The sequence below is a fragment of the Meleagris gallopavo genome, chromosome 7 (genome assembly GCF_905368555.1).
Source record: "Meleagris gallopavo chromosome 7, MGAL_WU_HG_1.1, whole genome shotgun sequence".
Classification (NCBI taxonomy): Eukaryota; Metazoa; Chordata; class Aves; order Galliformes; family Phasianidae; genus Meleagris; species Meleagris gallopavo.
In genome coordinates, this window is record NC_139410.1 from 14,732,904 (window position 1) to 14,751,833 (window position 18,930).

Below are 18,930 nucleotides of genomic sequence, written 5' to 3' on the forward strand. Positions count from 1 at the left end.
TTAGTATCATGCTTTTTAATTTTTGAGTGGTGGTTGGGGGATAATTTTAGACAGTATAAGAGTTATTTAATCTTGTGATGTGACATAATGTGGTATTTTATCTTTTCCTCATTTTTCAGACCCACCTGGTCCACCTGCAAACCCAAGAGTGACTGATACTACAAAGACAAGTGCATCTTTAGCCTGGGGCAAGCCTCACTATGACGGTGGTCTTGACATCATTGGCTACATAGTGGAGCATCAAAAGGAAGGAGAAGAAGAATGGGTAAAAGACACGACAGGGACTGCTTTAAGAATCACTCAATTTGTTGTTGCTCATCTGCAGCCAGGAGCCAAATACAATTTCAGAATCTCTGCCATGAATGCTGTAGGTACTGGTGAACCAGCACTAATTCCAAGTGTGGAAATCAAAGAGCGGGAAGAAATTCCTGACTTTGAATTAGACGCTGAGCTAAGAAGAACACTTGTTGTCAGAGCTGGGTTAACTATTCGGATTTTTGTGCCAATTAAGGGACGTCCAACTCCAGAAATTACATGGACAAAAGATGATGTTTCACTCAAAGGACGTGCTAGTATTGAAAATACAGACTCTTTTACACTCTTGATTGTCACAGAGTGCACCAGATATGATGCAGGAAAATATGTAATGACACTTGAAAATGCTGCTGGTAAGAAGACTGGTTTTGTAAATGTAAAAGTCTTGGATACACCAGGCCCACCAATAAACCTTAAACCTAGAGAAATCACCAAGGACAGCATCACCCTCCAATGGGATATGCCTCTGATAGATGGTGGTTCACGTATAACAAACTATATTGTTGAGAAACGTGAATCAACTCGTAAAGCATACTCAACGGTCACAACAAACTGCCAGAAGTGTTCTTTCAGGATTCCTAATTTGTCTGAGGGATGTGAATACTATTTTAGAGTGTTGGCTGAAAACGAGTTTGGTATTGGTGAACCAGCTGAAACTGCAGAACCAGTAAGGGCTTCGGAGGCACCGTCCCCACCTGACAGCCTTAATATTATGGATGTAACACGAAACTCAGTTAGCCTGGCTTGGCCAAAACCAGAACATGATGGTGGCAGTAAGATCACTGGATATGTAATTGAAGCACAAAGAAAAGGAACAAACCAATGGACACACATTACAACTGTAAAAACATTGGATTGTGTAGTGAAGAATCTAACTGAAAATGAAGAGTATACTTTCCAGGTTATGGCAGTTAACAGTGCTGGGAGAAGTGCCCCAAGAGAAAGCAGGCCAATTATTATCAAGGAGCAAACGATGCTTCCAGAGTTTGACCTTCGTAGTATCTACCAGAAAACAGTCATCGCCAAAGCTGGTGACAATATCAAGATTGAAATCCCTGTGCTTGGTCGTCCAAGGCCAACTGTGACTTGGAAGAAAGAAGACCAGATACTTAAGCAAACACAAAGGGTAAATTATGAAAATACTGCAACGGCAACCATACTAACCATCAATGAATGTACACGAGGTGATAGTGGCCGATATCCACTGTCAGCTAAAAATATTGTGGGAGAAGTTAGTGAAGTTATTACAGTTCAAGTTCATGATATACCTGGACCTCCTACAGGACCAATCAAATTTGATGAAATTTCTTCTGACTTTGTAACATTTTCATGGCAGCCTCCTTTGAATGATGGAGGTGTACCAATAAGTAATTATGTCGTAGAGATGCGTCAAACTGACAGTACCACATGGACTGAACTGGCAACCACGGTGATACGTACTACGTTTAAAGCCTCTCGTCTTAATACTGGAGTTGAGTATCAGTTCCGAGTCAAAGCTCAAAACAGATATGGAACTGGTCCAGCCATTACTTCAGAATCTGTAGTTGCCAACTATCCATTTAAGGTGCCTGGTCCACCCGGTACTCCTCAGGTGATTGCAGTCACCAAAGAAACTATGACCATTAGCTGGAATGAGCCAATTACTGATGGTGGAAGCCCAATTCTGGGTTATCACATTGAAAGGAAAGAACGAAATAGCATTCTTTGGCAGACTGTAAGTAAAATGCTGGTATCAGGCAATATCTTTAAATCAACTGGACTTAGTGATGGCATTGCATATGAATTCCGTGTTATAGCAGAAAATCTGGCTGGCAAGAGTAGGCCAAGCAAGCCATCTGAGCCTGTATTTGCTTTAGACCCAATAGATCCACCTGGTAAACCAGTACCTCTGAACATTACAAGACATGCAGTAACACTGAAGTGGACTAAACCAGAATATAATGGAGGTTTTAAGATAACTGGCTACACTGTTGAAAAAAGAGATCTTCCTAATGGCCGTTGGCTGAAGGCTAATTTCAGCAACATATTAGAGACTGAATTCACTGTCAGTGGTTTGACAGAAGATGCTGCCTATGAATTCCGTGTGATTGCTAGAAACGCTGGTGGGGCTGTTAGTCAGCCCTCTGAGCCGTCAGATGCAGTAACTTGTAGAGATGACATTGAAGCACCAAGGATAAGCGTGGATGCTAAATATAAAGACACCTTAGTGCTGAAAGCAGGTGAAGTTTTCAGACTTGAGGCTGATGTATCAGGTCGCCCTCCACCAGCTATGGTATGGACAAAAGGAGAAAAAGAACTTGAAGACACAGCAAAACTAGAAATAAAGACAGCAGACTTTTCTACTGTTCTTATCAATAAAGATTCTTCAAGGAGAGATGGCGGTGCCTATACACTTACTGCAACAAATCCTGGTGGCTTTGCCAAGCATATCTTCAATGTTAAGGTTCTTGATAGGCCTGGTCCTCCAGAAGGGCCATTGGCTGTGTCTGAAGTCACTGCAGAAAAATGTGTGCTGTCATGGTTACCTCCTCTGGATGATGGAGGAGCAAAGATTGAGCACTATGTGGTTGAAAAACGTGAAACCAGTAGATTGGCATGGACAGCTGTAGCCACTGAAGTTCCACTGACTAAACTGAAGGTTACTAAGCTGTTGAAGGGCAATGAGTATGTGTTCCGTGTTATGGCTGTTAACAAATATGGAGTTGGTGAGCCTCTTGAATCAGAGCCAGTTCTTGCAGTAAATCCATATGTGCCACCTGATCCACCTAAAACACCTGAAGTTACAGCAATAACAAAAGATTCTATGGTTGTTTGCTGGGGCCATCCTGATTCTGATGGTGGGAGCCCAATAACTAACTACATTGTGGAACGCCGTGACAGAGCTGGTCTTCGGTGGGTAAAATGTAACAAACGAGTTGTTACTGACTTACGTTATAAAGTGTCCGGACTGACAGAAGGTCATGAATATGAATACAGAGTCATGGCTGAAAATGCTGCTGGAGTTAGTGAGCCAAGCCCAACTAGTCCATTCTATAAAGCTTGTGATACTGTATTTAAGCCTGGTCCCCCAGGTAATCCTCGTGTTTTGGATAGCAGCAAGTCCTCTATTACAATAGCATGGAACAAACCAATATATGATGGTGGTTCAGAGATCACAGGTTACATGGTTGAGATCGCACTACCTGAGGAAGATGAGTGGAAGATTGTAACTCCTCCAGTAGGACTAAAGGCCACTTCTTTTACTATCACTGACCTAAAAGAAAACCAAGAGTATAAAATCCGGATATATGCTATGAATTCTGAAGGTCTTGGGGAACCTGCTCTTGTTCCTGGGACTCCTAAAGCTGAAGAAAGACTGCTACCTCCAGAGATTGAACTTGATGCAGAACTTCGTAAAGTTGTAACTATCAGAGCCTGCTGTACTCTAAGACTCTTTGTTCCAATTAAAGGAAGACCAGCACCTGAGGTAAAATGGACAAGAGAACATGGGGAATCTCTGGATAGAGCAACCATTGAATCAACAAGCTCTTATACTCTACTTATTGTTGAAAATGTAAATAGATTTGACAGTGGCAAATACATGTTGACAATTGAAAACAGCTCAGGCAGTAAGTCAGCATTTGTGAATGTCAGAGTACTTGATACTCCTGGGGCACCTCAAAATTTGAAAATAAAAGAAGTTACAAAGTCATCAGTTACACTCACATGGGAGCCTCCTCTCATAGATGGTGGCTCTAAAATAAAAAATTACATTGTTGAAAAGCGTGAATCAACAAGAAAAGCTTATTCAACTGTTAATGCCAATTGCCATAAGACCAGCTGGAAAGTTGATTCACTGCAAGAAGGCTGCAATTACTACTTCAGAGTCCTAGCTGAAAATGAATATGGAATAGGCCTTCCAGTTGAAACTTCAGAATCTGTAAAAGTATCAGAAAGACCACTTCCACCAGGAAAGATAACTTTGTTGGATGTGACAAGAAATAGCGTATCCTTATCTTGGGAAAAGCCTGAACATGATGGTGGTAGCAGAATTCTGGGCTATATTGTGGAAATGCAAAGCAAAGGCAGTGACAAGTGGTCAACTTGTGCTACAGTAAAAGTTACTGAAGCCACTATCACAGGATTAATCCAAGGTGAAGAATACACTTTCCGTGTTTCAGCTCAGAATGAAAAAGGTGTCAGTGATCCTCGCCAGCTGGGTATACCAGTTGTTGCAAAAGACCTTGTGATTCCACCAGCTTTCAAACTACTGTTTACTACTTTCAGCGTTCTAGCAGGAGAGGACTTAAAGGTTGATGTTCCTTTTGTTGGTCGACCCAAACCAGCAGTCCTTTGGCATAAAGATAATGTGGCATTGAAGCAGACTACCAGAGTGAATGCAGAAAGTTCAGAAAATAACACAGTGTTAACGATAAAAGAAGCATGCAGAGAAGATGTGGGGGCATATTTAGTTAAACTTACAAATTCTGCAGGAGAAGCAACTGAGATCTTAAATATTGTTGTCCTTGATAAACCAGGACCCCCAACTGGACCAGTCAAAGTAGATGAAGTAACAGCAGATAGTATTACCATTTCTTGGGAGCCACCCAAATATGATGGTGGTAGCTCTATTAATAATTACATTGTAGAAAAAAGAGATACTTCCACCACCATTTGGCAGATTGTGTCTGCTACTGTTGCAAGAACAACAATAAAAGCATGTAGATTAAAGACTGGATGTGAATATCAATTCAGAATCACAGCTGAAAACAGATATGGGAAGAGCACCTACCTCACTTCGGAGCCAGTTGTAGCCCAATACCCATTTAAAGTTCCTGGTCCACCTGGAACGCCTTTTGTAACAAACGCATCAAAAGACAGCATGGTGGTACAGTGGAATGAACCAGTCAATGATGGTGGTAGCAAGATCATTGGGTATCACTTGGAGCGCAAAGAGAGAAATAGCATTCTGTGGGCTAAGCTGAATAGAACACCTATTCCAGATACCAAATTTAAGACAACTGGCCTTGAGGAGGGTCTTGAGTATGAGTTCAGAGTTTATGCAGAAAACATAGTAGGCATTGGAAAAGCAAGTAAAGCATCTGAATGCTATACTGCACATGACCCATGTGATGCTCCCGGTCGTCCAGAACCTTTAATTGTCACAAGAAGTTCAGTAACACTTCAGTGGAAGAAACCTATATATGATGGTGGAAGTAAGATTACAGGTTATGTTGTTGAAAAGAAAGAACTACCTGATGGTCGCTGGATGAAAGCAAGTTTTACAAATGTAATTGATACCCAATTTGAAGTAACTGGTCTGGTTGAAAACCAGAGATATGAGTTCCGTGTTATAGCACGAAATGCTGCAGGTGTTTTCAGTGAGCCATCTGAGAGTTCAGGTGCCATTACAGCAAGAGATGAAGTAGAACCACCTCATATAAGTATGGATCCAAAATACAAAGACACAATTGTAGTACATGCTGGTGAATCGTTCAAGTTGGAAGCTGATGTTCATGGCAAACCAATACCTTCCATTCAGTGGCTAAAAGGTGATCATGAGCTGACAAACACTGCTCGTATGGAAATTAAAAGTACGGATTTTGCAACAAGTCTTAGTGTGAAGGAAGCTATTAGAGTTGACAGTGGTCAGTATGTGCTATTGGCAAAGAATGTTGCAGGCGAAAAGAAAGTTCCTGTTCATGTCAAAGTTCTTGATAGACCTGGACCACCAGAAGGACCTGTTGAGATTACAGGTGTCACTGCTGAAAAATGCATGTTATCATGGAAACCTCCGCTACAAGATGGCGGTAGTGATATTTCACATTATGTTGTGGAAAAAAGGGAAACCAGTCGCCTGGTTTGGACTGTCGTTGATTCAAATGTGCAAACGCTCAGTTGCAAAGTAACTAAACTTTTAGAAGGAAATGAATACATTTTCCGTATCATGGCAGTAAACAAATATGGCGTTGGTGAACCTCTTGAGTCTGAACCAGTACTTGCAAAGAACCCATTTGTAGTGCCACTTCCACCAAAGGCACCAGAAGTCACAGCCATTACCAAGGATTCTATGATAGTTGTTTGGGAAAGGCCAGCCTCGGATGGAGGTAGTGAAATCCTAGGCTATGTCCTTGAAAAACGGGACAAGGAAGGTATTCGCTGGACAAGATGTAACAAACGCCTGATAAGTGAACTGCGATACAGAGTGACTGGGCTGATCGAAAATCATAATTATGAGTACAGAGTTTCAGCTGAGAATGCTGCTGGTCTCAGTGAACCAAGCCTACCTTCTACTTACTATAAGGCATGTGATCCTATTTATAAGCCAGGACCACCCAATAATCCTAAGGTTGTGGATGTTACAAGATCATCGGTTTTCCTTTCATGGAGCAAACCTATCTATGATGGTGGCTCTGAAATTCAGGGATACATTGTAGAAAAATGCGATGTAAGTGATGGTGAATGGGCTATTTGTACCCCTCCAACTGGAATTAAGAACACCCATATGGAAGTAGAAAAACTAGTGGAAAAACATGAATACAAATTCCGTGTCTGTGCAGTTAATAAAGCAGGAGTTGGAGATCATGCAGATGTTCCTGGTTCTGTTATTGTGGAAGAAAAGATGGAGGCTCCAGACCTTGACCTCGACATGGAATTAAGGAAGATTGTAAACGTGAGGGCAGGAGGTTCCTTGAGACTGTTTGTTCCCATCAGAGGTCGTCCAGCACCTGAAGTAAAATGGGGTAAAGTGGATGGTGAGATCAGAGAGGCAGCCATTATTGACACCACTAGCAGCTTTACTTCCCTTGTTCTAGACAGTGTCAACAGATTTGATACTGGAAAGTATACCCTGACTTTAGAAAACAGCAGTGGAACAAAGTCTGCCTTTGTCAGTGTAAGAGTACTGGATACTCCAAGTGCACCTATTAATTTAAAAATCAGAGAGATCACTAAGGACTCTGTTTCACTTTCATGGGAGCCTCCTCTCTTGGATGGTGGAGCAAAAATAAAGAATTACATTATTGAAAAGCGTGAAGCAACAAGAAAGGCATATGCAGCTGTTGTAACAAACTGCCACAAGACTTCATGGAAAGTAGATCAACTTCAGGAGGGCTGCTATTATTTCTTTAGAATCTCTGCTGAGAATGAATATGGAATTGGCCTCCCTGCGGAAACCAGTGACCCAATTAAAGTTGCTGAAGTTCCTCAGCCTCCTGGAAAAATAACAGTGGATGATGTCACAAGAAACAGTGTTTCACTAAGCTGGGCAAAACCTGAACATGATGGTGGCAGCAAAATCATACAGTATATTGTTGAAATGCAAGCAAAGGGTAGTGAGAAGTGGTCAGAGTGTGCTCGTGTGAAAACACTTGAAGCAGTTATTACTAACTTAACTCAAGGGGAAGAATATCTTTTTAGAGTAATGGCTGTAAATGAAAAGGGTAAGAGTGATCCTAGAGCACTTGCGGTTCCAGTAGTTGCCAAAGACTTGGTGATTGAACCTGACGTAAGGCCTGCTTTTCACAGTTACAGTATCCAAGTGGGACAAGATCTGAAAGTAGAAGTACCAGTTTCTGGTCGACCTAAACCAACTGTTACCTGGGTGAAAGATGGCCAGACACTAAGGCAGACAACAAGAGTCAATGTTAGTGATTTGACAGATCTCACTGTACTGAATATTAAAGAAACTAGCAAAGAGGACACTGGTACTTACGAAATCACAGTGGCTAATGTTGTTGGGCAGAAGTCTGCCTCTATTGAAATTATAACTCTAGACAAACCTGACCCTCCACTAGGACCTGTGAAGTTTGATGAAGTAAGTGCAGAAAGTGTTACCTTGTCATGGAATCCTCCAGCATACACAGGTGGCTGTCAAATCACCAATTATGTTGTTCACAAGAGAGATACAACTACCACTGTATGGGAAACAGTTTCAGCTACTGTTGCAAGAACTGTACTAAAGGTGACTAAACTAAAAACTGGTTCAGAATATCAGTTCAGAATATTTGCTGAGAACAGGTATGGGCAGAGCTTTGCGTTGGAATCTGCACCAGTTGTAGCACAGTACCCATACAAAGAACCTGGACCTCCTGGCACACCGTTTGTGACAATAGTTACAAAAGACTCCATGGTTGTACAATGGCATGAACCAATAAATGATGGTGGCAGTAAGGTACTGGGCTACCATCTTGAGAGAAAGGAGAAAAACAGCATCTTATGGACTAAAGTGAATAAAACTATTATTCAGGACACTAGTTTTAAGACAACTAACCTTGAAGAAGGAATTGAATATGAATTTAGAGTTTCTGCAGAAAATATTGTTGGTATAGGTAAAACAAGTAAAGTTTCTGAGTGCTACGTAGCTCGTGATCCATGTGATCCTCCAGGTCGCCCAGAAGCTATAATAATAAAAAGAAGCTCTATTACTCTACAGTGGACCAAACCAGAATATGATGGCGGAAGTAAAATTACTGGGTATATTGTAGAGAAACGTGACTTACCAGATGGTCGCTGGATGAAAGCTAGTTTCACAAATATCATTGAAACTCAGTTCACTGTAACAGGGCTTACTGAAGACCAAAGATACGAATTTAGAGTCATTGCAAAGAATGCTGCAGGTGCAGTAAGTAAACCTTCTGACAGTACTGGACCAATAACGGCAAGGGATGAAGTTGAACTCCCACGAATTTCAATGGATCCAAAGTACAAAGACACAATTGTTGTAAATGCTGGTGATACATTCAGACTTGAGGCTGATGTTCATGGAAAGCCACTACCAACCATTAAGTGGTACAAAGGAGATAAAGAGCTTGAGGAAACTGCTAGATATGAGATAAAGAACACAGATTTCAATGCATTAATAATTGTAAAAGATGCTATTAGAATTGATGGTGGACAGTTTATTTTAGAAGCCTCTAATGTTGCAGGAACAAAGACAGTACCAGTAAACGTAAAAGTCCTGGATAGACCAGGCCCTCCTGAGGGCCCTGTCCAAGTAACCGGAGTTACAGCTGAAAAATGTTCACTGTCATGGTCTCCTCCTCTTCATGATGGTGGCAGTGATATTTCTCATTATATTGTAGAGAAGAGAGAAACTAGTCGCCTAGCATGGACTGTTGTTGCTTCAGAGGTTGTACCTACAATGTTGAAAGTAACAAAACTTTTGGAAGGAAATGAATATATTTTCCGTATTATGGCAGTTAACAAATACGGAGTTGGTGAACCACTGGAATCTGTGCCAGTAATGATGAAAAATCCATTTGTGGTTCCTAGTCCACCAAAGGCCTTGGAAATCACCAACATCACAAAGGATTCTATGACTGTCTGCTGGAGCCGACCAGACAGTGATGGTGGTAGTGAAATCATAGGTTACATTGTAGAAAAGAGAGATCGAGCAGGTATCAGATGGATAAAATGCAACAAACGACGAATTACAGATTTGCGACTAAGAGTTACAGGACTAACAGAGGATCATGAGTATGAATTCAGAGTTTCTGCTGAAAATGCTGCTGGATTGGGTGAGCCAAGCCAAGTTTCCCCTTACTTTAAAGCTTGTGACCCCATTTTCAAGCCTGGCCCGCCTACAAATGCCCATGTTGTGGACACTACTAAAAGTTCAGTTACACTTGGCTGGAGTAAACCTATTTATGATGGTGGCTGTGAAATCCAGGGATATCTTGTAGAAATCTGCAAAGCAGATGAAGATGAATGGTCACTTGTTACTCCACAGACAGGTATACGTGCCACTCGATTTGAAATCAAAAAGCTTACTGAACATCAGGAATACAAACTACGAGTTTGTGCTCTCAACAAGGTTGGTGTAGGAGAGGCTGCATCAGTTCCTGGTACTATTAAACCAGAAGACAAACTTGAAGCTCCAGAACTTGATATTGATTCTGAGCTAAGGAAAGGGATAGTGGTTAGAGCTGGTGGTTCTGCTAGGATCCACATACCATTCAGGGGACGACCAATACCTGACATCACGTGGTCTCGAGAAGAAGGTGAATTCACAGAAAAAGTTCAAATTGATAAAGGCATAAACTACACACAACTCTCAATTGACAACTGTGATAGAAATGATGCTGGAAAATATATTCTTAAGTTGGAGAACAGCAGTGGTTCTAAATCTGCATTTGTTACAGTAAAAGTCTTAGATACACCAGGGCCACCACAAAACTTAATAGTAAAGGATATAAAGAAAGATTCTGCTGTACTATCTTGGGAACCACCGATTATTGACGGTGGTGCAAAGGTAAAGAACTACGTAATAGACAAACGTGAGTCAACCAGGAAGGCATTTGCAAATGTAAGCGCGAAGTGTGGCAAGACAAGCTTTAAAGTTGAAAATCTTACAGAAGGAGCAATCTATTACTTCAGAGTCATGGCTGAGAATGAATTTGGAATTGGTGTTCCAGCTGAAACAGCAGATGCTGTGAAAGCTTCTGAGCCACCTCTGCCTCCCGGAAAAGTAACACTCACTGACGTTACTCAGAGAAGTGCGTCACTTACATGGGAAAAACCCGAACATGATGGAGGTAGCAGAATTTTGGGATACATTGTTGAAATGCTGCCTAAAGGAACAGAAAAATGGAGTGTTGTTAGTGAGACCAAAACATGCAGTGCAGTTGTTTCTGGTCTGAGTTCAGGGCAAGAATATCAATTCCGTGTGATTGCCTACAATGAAAAAGGCAAAAGTGATCCCAGAGCACTTGGAGTTCCTGTGATAGCTAAAGACTTGACAATTGAGCCAAGTTTTAAGTTGATGTTTAATACATACAGTGTACAGGCTGGAGAAGATTTGAAAGTAGAAGTACCATTTATAGGTAGACCAAAACCTACTATTACTTGGACGAAAGATGAACAGCCACTGAAACAAACAACCAGATTAAATATTGAGAATACATCAACATCAACTATCCTACATATTAAAGAAAGCAACAAAGAGGACTTCGGTAAATACACAGTAACAGCATCAAACACAGCAGGCACAGCAAGTGAGCAACTGAGTATAATCGTACTGGAAAAACCTGGCCCACCACGAGGACCTGTGCGTTTTGATGAAGTTAGCGCAGACTTTGTTGTTTTATCATGGGATCCACCTGATTATACTGGTGGCTGTCAGATAAGCAACTATATAGTAGAAAAGCGTGACACAAGCACTACCACATGGAATATTGTGTCAGCAACTGTTGCAAGAACAACTATCAAAGCAACAAAGCTTAAGACAGGTTCTGAATACCAGTTCAGGATTTCTGCTGAAAATAGATATGGAAAGAGCTCTCCTTTGGACTCTAAGCCAGTTGTTGTGCAATACCCCTACAAGGTGCCTGGGCCACCTGGAACCCCATTTGTAACAGCAGCTTCCAAGGACCATATGATTGTACAATGGAATGAACCAGTTAATGATGGAGGAAGCAAAGTTCTTGGCTACCATCTTGAACGTAAAGATAAGAACAGCATTCTTTGGATAAAACAGAACAAGTCACTCATTGCAGACACCACATATAAAACAGATGGCCTTGAAGAAGGCCTTGAATATGAGTTCAGAGTTTCTGCTGAAAACATTGTTGGCATTGGCAAAGTCAGCAAAGTATCAGAGTTATATGTTGCCCGAGATCCATGTGACCCACCTGGCCGCCCAGAGGCAATTGTTGTTACAAGAAATAACATTACACTGAGGTGGAAGAAACCAGAATATGATGGTGGAAGCAAAATAACTGGATATATTGTAGAAAAGAAGGAACTACCAGATGGTCGGTGGATGAAAGCCAGCTTTACAAATGTTTTAGAAACAGAGTTTACAGTTAGTGGTCTTGTTGAAGACCAACGATATGAATTCAGAGTCATTGCAAGAAATGCAGCTGGTTGCTTGAGTGAACCATCTGAAAGTACAGGGCCCATTACAGCCAGAGATGAAATTGAAGCACCGGGAGCTTCTCTGGATCCTAAATACAGAGATGTCATTGTTGTTCATGCTGGAGAAACCTTTATTCTTGAAGCTGATATTCATGGCAAACCTATTCCTGACATTACATGGTCGAAAGATGGTAAAGATCTTGAAGAAGCGACTGCAAGAATGGAAATTAAATCTACTATTCAAAAAACAACTCTTACAGTCAAAGACTGTGTAAGAGTAGATGGAGGTCACTATACTCTTAACCTCAGAAACGTTGGTGGCACAAAATCTATACCTATTACTGTGAAAGTGCTTGACAGGCCAGGACCTCCAGAAGGACCTTTGAAGGTTACAGGTGTAACAGCAGAAAAATGCTACTTGGCCTGGGCTCCACCTTTACATGATGGTGGTTCTAGTATCTCACATTATATCATTGAGAAGAGGGAGACAAGCAGGCTTTCATGGACACAAGTAGCTACAGATGTGCAGGCCCTTAACCACAAAGTAACTAGACTCCTTGCTGGCAATGAGTACATTTTCCGTGTAATGGCAGTGAACAAATATGGAACAGGAGAACCCTTGGAATCTGAGCCAGTTGTGGCTCGTAATCCATACAAACCTCCCGGTCCTCCTTCAACACCTGAAGTTTCAGCGATCACAAAAGACTCAATGGTTGTAACATGGGGTCGTCCAGAAGACAATGGGGGAGCTGAAATTGAAGGATACATACTTGAAAAACGAGACAAAGACGGTGTCCGGTGGACCAAATGCAATAAGAAACGGCTGACAGACTTGCGATTCCGAGTAACAGGTCTTACTGATGGGCATTTCTATGAATTTAGAGTTTCTGCTGAAAATGCTGCTGGTGTAGGGGAACCCAGTGAGCCATCCATTTTCTATCGTGCTTGTGATGTATTATATCCACCAGGCCCACCAAGCAATCCAAAGGTTACAGATACTTCCAGGTCATCAGTTTCTCTTGCCTGGGGTAAGCCCATTTATGATGGTGGTGCTCCAGTTAAGGGATATGTAGTAGAAGCAAAAGAAGCAGCTGCTGATGAATGGACTACTTGCACCCCACCAACAGGGCTACAAGCAAAACAATTCACTGTAACAAAACTTAAAGAGAACCAGGAGTACAACTTCCGCATCTGTGCCATCAACTCAGAAGGAGTAGGAGAACCTGCTGTTATACCTGGCACAGTTTTAGCAGCGGACAAGATTGAACCTCCTGAAATTGAACTTGATGCAGATCTCAGAAAAGTAGTCATTGTACGTGCCAGTGGTACCTTACGTCTGTTTGTCACTATCAAAGGAAGACCAGAACCTGAAGTTAAATGGGAGAAAGCAGAAGGAACAATTAGTGATCGAGCTCAGATCGAAGTCACTAGTTCATATACAATGTTGGTAATTGACAATGTGAATCGATTTGATAGTGGCAGATACAATCTAACTTTAGAGAACAACAGTGGCAAAAAATCAGCTTTTGTTAATGTCAGAGTGCTTGATACACCTAGTGCACCAGTAAACCTGACAGTCAGAGAAGTGAAAAAAGATTTCGTAACACTAGCGTGGGAACCACCACTTATTGATGGTGGAGCTAAAATTACCAACTATGTAGTTGAAAAGCGGGAATCTACAAGAAAAGCATATGCCACAATTACAAATAACTGCACTAAGAATTCCTTCAAAATTACTCAGCTACAAGAAGGATGTAGTTATTATTTCCGTGTTCTAGCTGTAAATGAATATGGGGCTGGCTTACCAGCAGAAACACCTGAGCCAATTAAGGCTTCAGAACCACCTTCTCCACCTGCAAAGGTCATTCTTGTTGATGTAACTCGCAACTCTGCTTCGATTAAATGGGAAAAGCCAGAGAGCGATGGTGGCAGTAAAATTACTGGTTACATAGTAGAAATGCAAACTAAAGGAAGTGTAAAATGGAGTGCATGTACCCAAGTAAAAACATTAGAAGCAACAATAACAGGATTAAGTATGGGAGAAGAATACAGTTTCAGAGTGATTGCTACTAATGAAAAAGGGAAAAGTGATCCAAGAGAACTTGGTGTCCCAGTCATTGCAAAAGACATTGAAATCCAGCCATCTGCTGAGCTCCTTTTCAACACATTCACTGTGAAAGCTGGAGATGATCTTAAGATTGATGTGCCATTCAGAGGGCGACCTCTTCCATCCATTAGCTGGAAGAAGGATGGGAATCCCTTGAAAGAGACAACCAGGGTGAATGTTCAGACATCAAAGACTTCAACTTCACTATTCATCAAGGAGGCTTCACATGAAGATGTGGGACATTATGAGTTACATCTCTCAAATTCTGCTGGATCAACAACTGCTTCTTTAACTGTAGTTGTCCTTGACAGACCAGGACCACCAACTGATGTTCATATTGAGGAAGTTAGTGCTGATAGTGTAACTTTGTCTTGGAAACCTCCAGAATATGATGGTGGGTGCCATATTAGCAATTACATTGTGGAGAAACGAGACACTACCACAACAACCTGGGACATAGTATCTGCAGCAGTTGCAAGAACATCAATTAAAGTATCACGACTCACTACTGGTTCTGAATATCAGTTCCGTATTTGTGCAGAAAATCGTTATGGGAAAAGCATACACGTTAATTCTCCATCTGTTGTGGCAGAGTATCCATTTAAGCCCCCAGGACCTCCTGGTACTCCTCATGTGGCACATGCAACTAAAGCTTTCATGATTGTAACTTGGCAGGTACCTGTTAATGATGGAGGTAGCAGAGTACTAGGATATCACTTGGAGCGTAAAGAAAGAAGCAGCATTCTTTGGGCAAAAGTCAACAAAAGTCTTATACCTGATACACAAATGAAAGTTACAGGTCTTGATGAAGGTCTGATGTATGAATATCGTGTGTATGCCGAAAACATTGCAGGCATAGGCAAATGCAGTAAATCATGTGAACCAGTTGCTGCAAGAGATCCGTGTGATCCTCCTGGTCAACCAGAAGTTACTAATATTACAAGAACATGTGTCTCACTGAAATGGACTAAACCAGAATATGATGGTGGAGCTAAAGTAACAGGATATATTATTGAGCGCAGAGAGATGCCAGATGGTCGCTGGTTAAAGTGTAATTTCACAAATGTGCAAGAAACATACTTTGATGTAGGTGGACTTACAGAAGACCAGCGTTACGAATTCCGTGTGATTGCAAAGAATGCTGCTGGACTCTTCAGTCAGCCATCTGAATCAACTGGACCTGTGACTGTAAAAGATGATGTAGAGGCTCCAAGAATTATGATGGATGTCAAATTCAGAGATGTAGTTGTGAAAGCTGGAGAAGTGTTTAAAGTCAATGCTGATATTGCAGGGCGGCCAATACCAGTAGTTTCATGGACAAAAGATGGCAAAGAACTTGAAGGAAAAGCTAGAGTTGAAATAGCCTCAACAGACCACGCTACTGCAATAACAGTTAAGGACTGTATCCGAGGTGATTCAGGACAGTATGTATTAACATTACAAAATGTTGCAGGAACAAGATCTTTGGCAATTAATTGCAAAGTACTTGACAGACCTGGCCCACCAGCAGGCCCTCTAGAAATAACTGGCCTTACTGCTGAAAAGTGTCATTTATCATGGGGACCTCCTCAAGAGAATGGAGGTGCAGATATTGATTATTATGTTGTAGAAAAACGTGAGACCAGCAGAATTGCATGGACAATTTGTGAAGGAGAGCTTAAAACAACATCCTGTAAAGTGACAAAACTGCTGAAGGATAATGAGTATATTTTTAGAGTGATGGGAGTGAACAAATATGGTGTTGGCGAGCCTCTAGAAAGTGTTGCTGTCAAAGCCTTAGACCCATTTACTGTTCCAAGTCCACCTACTTCTTTGGAGATCACTAGTGTAAGCAAAGATTCAATAACTTTGTGCTGGGCAAGACCTGAGTCTGATGGAGGCAATGAGATCTCTGGCTATGTAATTGAAAGACGTGAGAAAACTAGCCTAAGATGGATACGTGTAAACAAAAAGCCGGTGTATGATTTAAGAGTGAAATCATCTGGTCTCCGTGAAGGATGTGAATATGAATTCCGAGTTTATGCAGAAAATGCTGCTGGTCTCAGCCTTCCAAGCCAAAGCACACCATTAATTCGGGCAGAAGATCCAATCTTCTTGCCATCTCCCCCATCTAAACCGAAGATTATGGATTCCACAAGATCAAATATCACAATTGGGTGGACAAAGCCACTGTTTGATGGAGGTGCTCCAGTAACTGCATACACAGTTGAATACAAGAAAACTGATGAAACTGAGTGGACAACTGCTATTCAGAACTTAAGAGGTACAGAGTACACCATAAGTGGGTTAGTGTCTGGCTCTGAATATGTCTTCAGAGTGAGATCCATCAACAAAATGGGTGTCAGTGAACCAAGTGACAGCTCAGAACCTCACTTGGCAAAAGAAAGAGAGGAAGAACCTGCTTTTGATATTGACAGTGAAATGCGAAAGACACTAATTGTAAAGGCTGGTGAATCATTCACAATGACAGTTCCTTTCAGAGGCAAACCAGTCCCAAATGTAACATGGAACAAACCAGATACTGATCTCCGTACACGAGCAAGCATTGATGTTTCAGATAATTGCACATCTCTTACTATTGAAAAGGCAACAAGAAATGATTCTGGAAAATACACGTTAACGTTACAAAATGTCGTGAACACTGCTACCTTGACTTTAGTTGTCAAAGTTCTTGACACTCCTGGCCCGCCATCTCATGTAACAACAAAAGATGTAACTAAAGAATCTGCTGTGTTATCTTGGGATGTTCCTGATAACGATGGCGGGGCACCTGTGAAGAACTATGTCATTGAAAAACGAGAAGCTAGCAAGAAAGCATGGGTCACTGTGACGAATAATTGTCATCGCCTGTCATATAAAGTAACTGGCTTACAAGAAGGTGCCATTTACTACTTCCGAGTTTCTGGAGAGAATGAGTATGGTGTTGGAGTGCCTTCTGAGACCAAGGAGGGAACTAAAATAACAGGTATGTTTCACTAAAAAAAATAATTCTGTGACATATAACAATGAATGCTCTGAAATGTTTATTTCAAAGTAATATAAAAGATATTTAATCTGTTTATAATAAGAAAATTAAATATGTGGTAGATATGTTTGTGATTTTACAAAAGAAAATGCTAAACAACAGCATGAATTTTAAATTTTGTTTGCGTTTTACTTAAAATGTTCTAATGTACAAATTCATTTAAAAAAACAACCTTCAATCCAGTGTAATCACTAACATAAAAAGGAATAATTTCTTGTTGCTTAACCTGTTGAACTTTTTTTCTCAGAAAAACCCAGCCCACCAGAAAAACTTGGAGTGACGAACGTCACAAAGGACAGTGTTTCTCTGTCATGGCTAAAACCGGAACATGATGGTGGAAGCAGAATTGTGAGCTACCTCATTGAGGCTCTTGAGAAAGGACAGCAGAAATGGGTTAAGTGTGCAGTTGTAAAGACAACTCATCATGTTGTCCATGGTCTTAAGGAGAATGTTGACTATTTCTTCAGAGTGTCTGCAGAAAACCAAGCAGGGTTAAGTGATCCTAAGGAACTACTTCTTCCTGTTACAGTTAAAGAACAATTAGGTAAGCTGGCTGTCATGAGACAAAAGTTAATATGCATGAAATTGAATTCCTATTTTAGAATAGATAGCATTTTTTAATTATTTGAAAATGTTTTTGATTTCAGAATCTCCTGAGATCGACATGAAGGGCTTCCCTCACAATACTGTGTATATTCGAGCAGGTTCAAACCTGAAAGTTGAAATTCCAGTTTCTGGAAAACCATTGCCAAAGGTGACATTGTCTAGAGATGGCGCTCCAATCAAACCCACCTTGAGGTTTCACACAGAAATGACAGCAGAAAGTTTCATTGTTAACCTTAAAGAAAGTGTGGCTGCTGATGCTGGCAGATACGATATTACTGCTGCCAATTCAAGTGGCACCACAAAGTCATTCATTAATATTGTTGTGCTGGATAGACCAGGTCCTCCCGTTGGTCCTGTTGTCCTTAGTGATATCACTGAGGAGAGTGTAACACTCAGATGGCAGCCACCAGCTTATGATGGCGGAAGTCAAGTTACCAACTATATTGTACTGAAAAGAGAAACAAGTACAGCTGCCTGGTCTGAGGTATCTGCAACTGTTGCTAGAACTGTTATTAAAGTCATGAAACTCACAACTGGAGAAGAATACCAATTCCGCATCAAAGCTGAGAACCGCTTTGGCATCAGCGATCATGTTGACTCACAATGTGTAGTTGTCAAACTTCCCTACAGTAAGTAATGCTCTTCTCACACTACAGATCAAAATTTTAATGTTCAGATGTTGAAGGGCTCATTTTGTTAACAATCACTTGTTTTGATATCATCAGCTACCCCTGGTCCTCCTTCCACACCGTGGGTCACTAGTGTCACCCGAGAGAGTATTACAGTTGGATGGCACGAACCAGTCACTAATGGTGGCAGCGCTGTCGTTGGATACCACTTGGAAATGAAGGATAGGAATAGTATATTATGGCAGAAGGCTAACAAGATCCTCATTCGCACAACTCACTTTAAAGTCACCACCATCAGTGCCGGACTTATCTATGAATTTAGAGTTTATGCTGAAAATGCAGCTGGCATTGGAAAAGCAAGTCATCCTTCTGATCCGGTCCTTGCAATTGATGCTTGTGGTATGTATTCCGTA

At 41.2% G+C, this 18,930-nt stretch overlaps 1 protein-coding gene across 10 annotated transcripts in view; it reads left to right on the forward strand.

The window, feature by feature from the left end:
• LOC100546807 (titin) overlaps positions 1-18,930 on the forward strand; it is a 240,299-nt gene that overhangs the window by 194,677 nt on the left and 26,692 nt on the right. For all 10 annotated transcript variants that reach the window (XM_085228569.1, XM_085228575.1, XM_085228578.1 and 7 more), the window contains 4 exons: positions 120-17,222; positions 17,530-17,826; positions 17,930-18,517; positions 18,614-18,916. In XM_085228569.1, the coding sequence (XP_085084695.1) occupies positions 120-17,222; positions 17,530-17,826; positions 17,930-18,517; positions 18,614-18,916 (18,291 nt within the window). The remainder of the gene's footprint in view (positions 1-119; positions 17,223-17,529; positions 17,827-17,929; positions 18,518-18,613; positions 18,917-18,930) is intronic.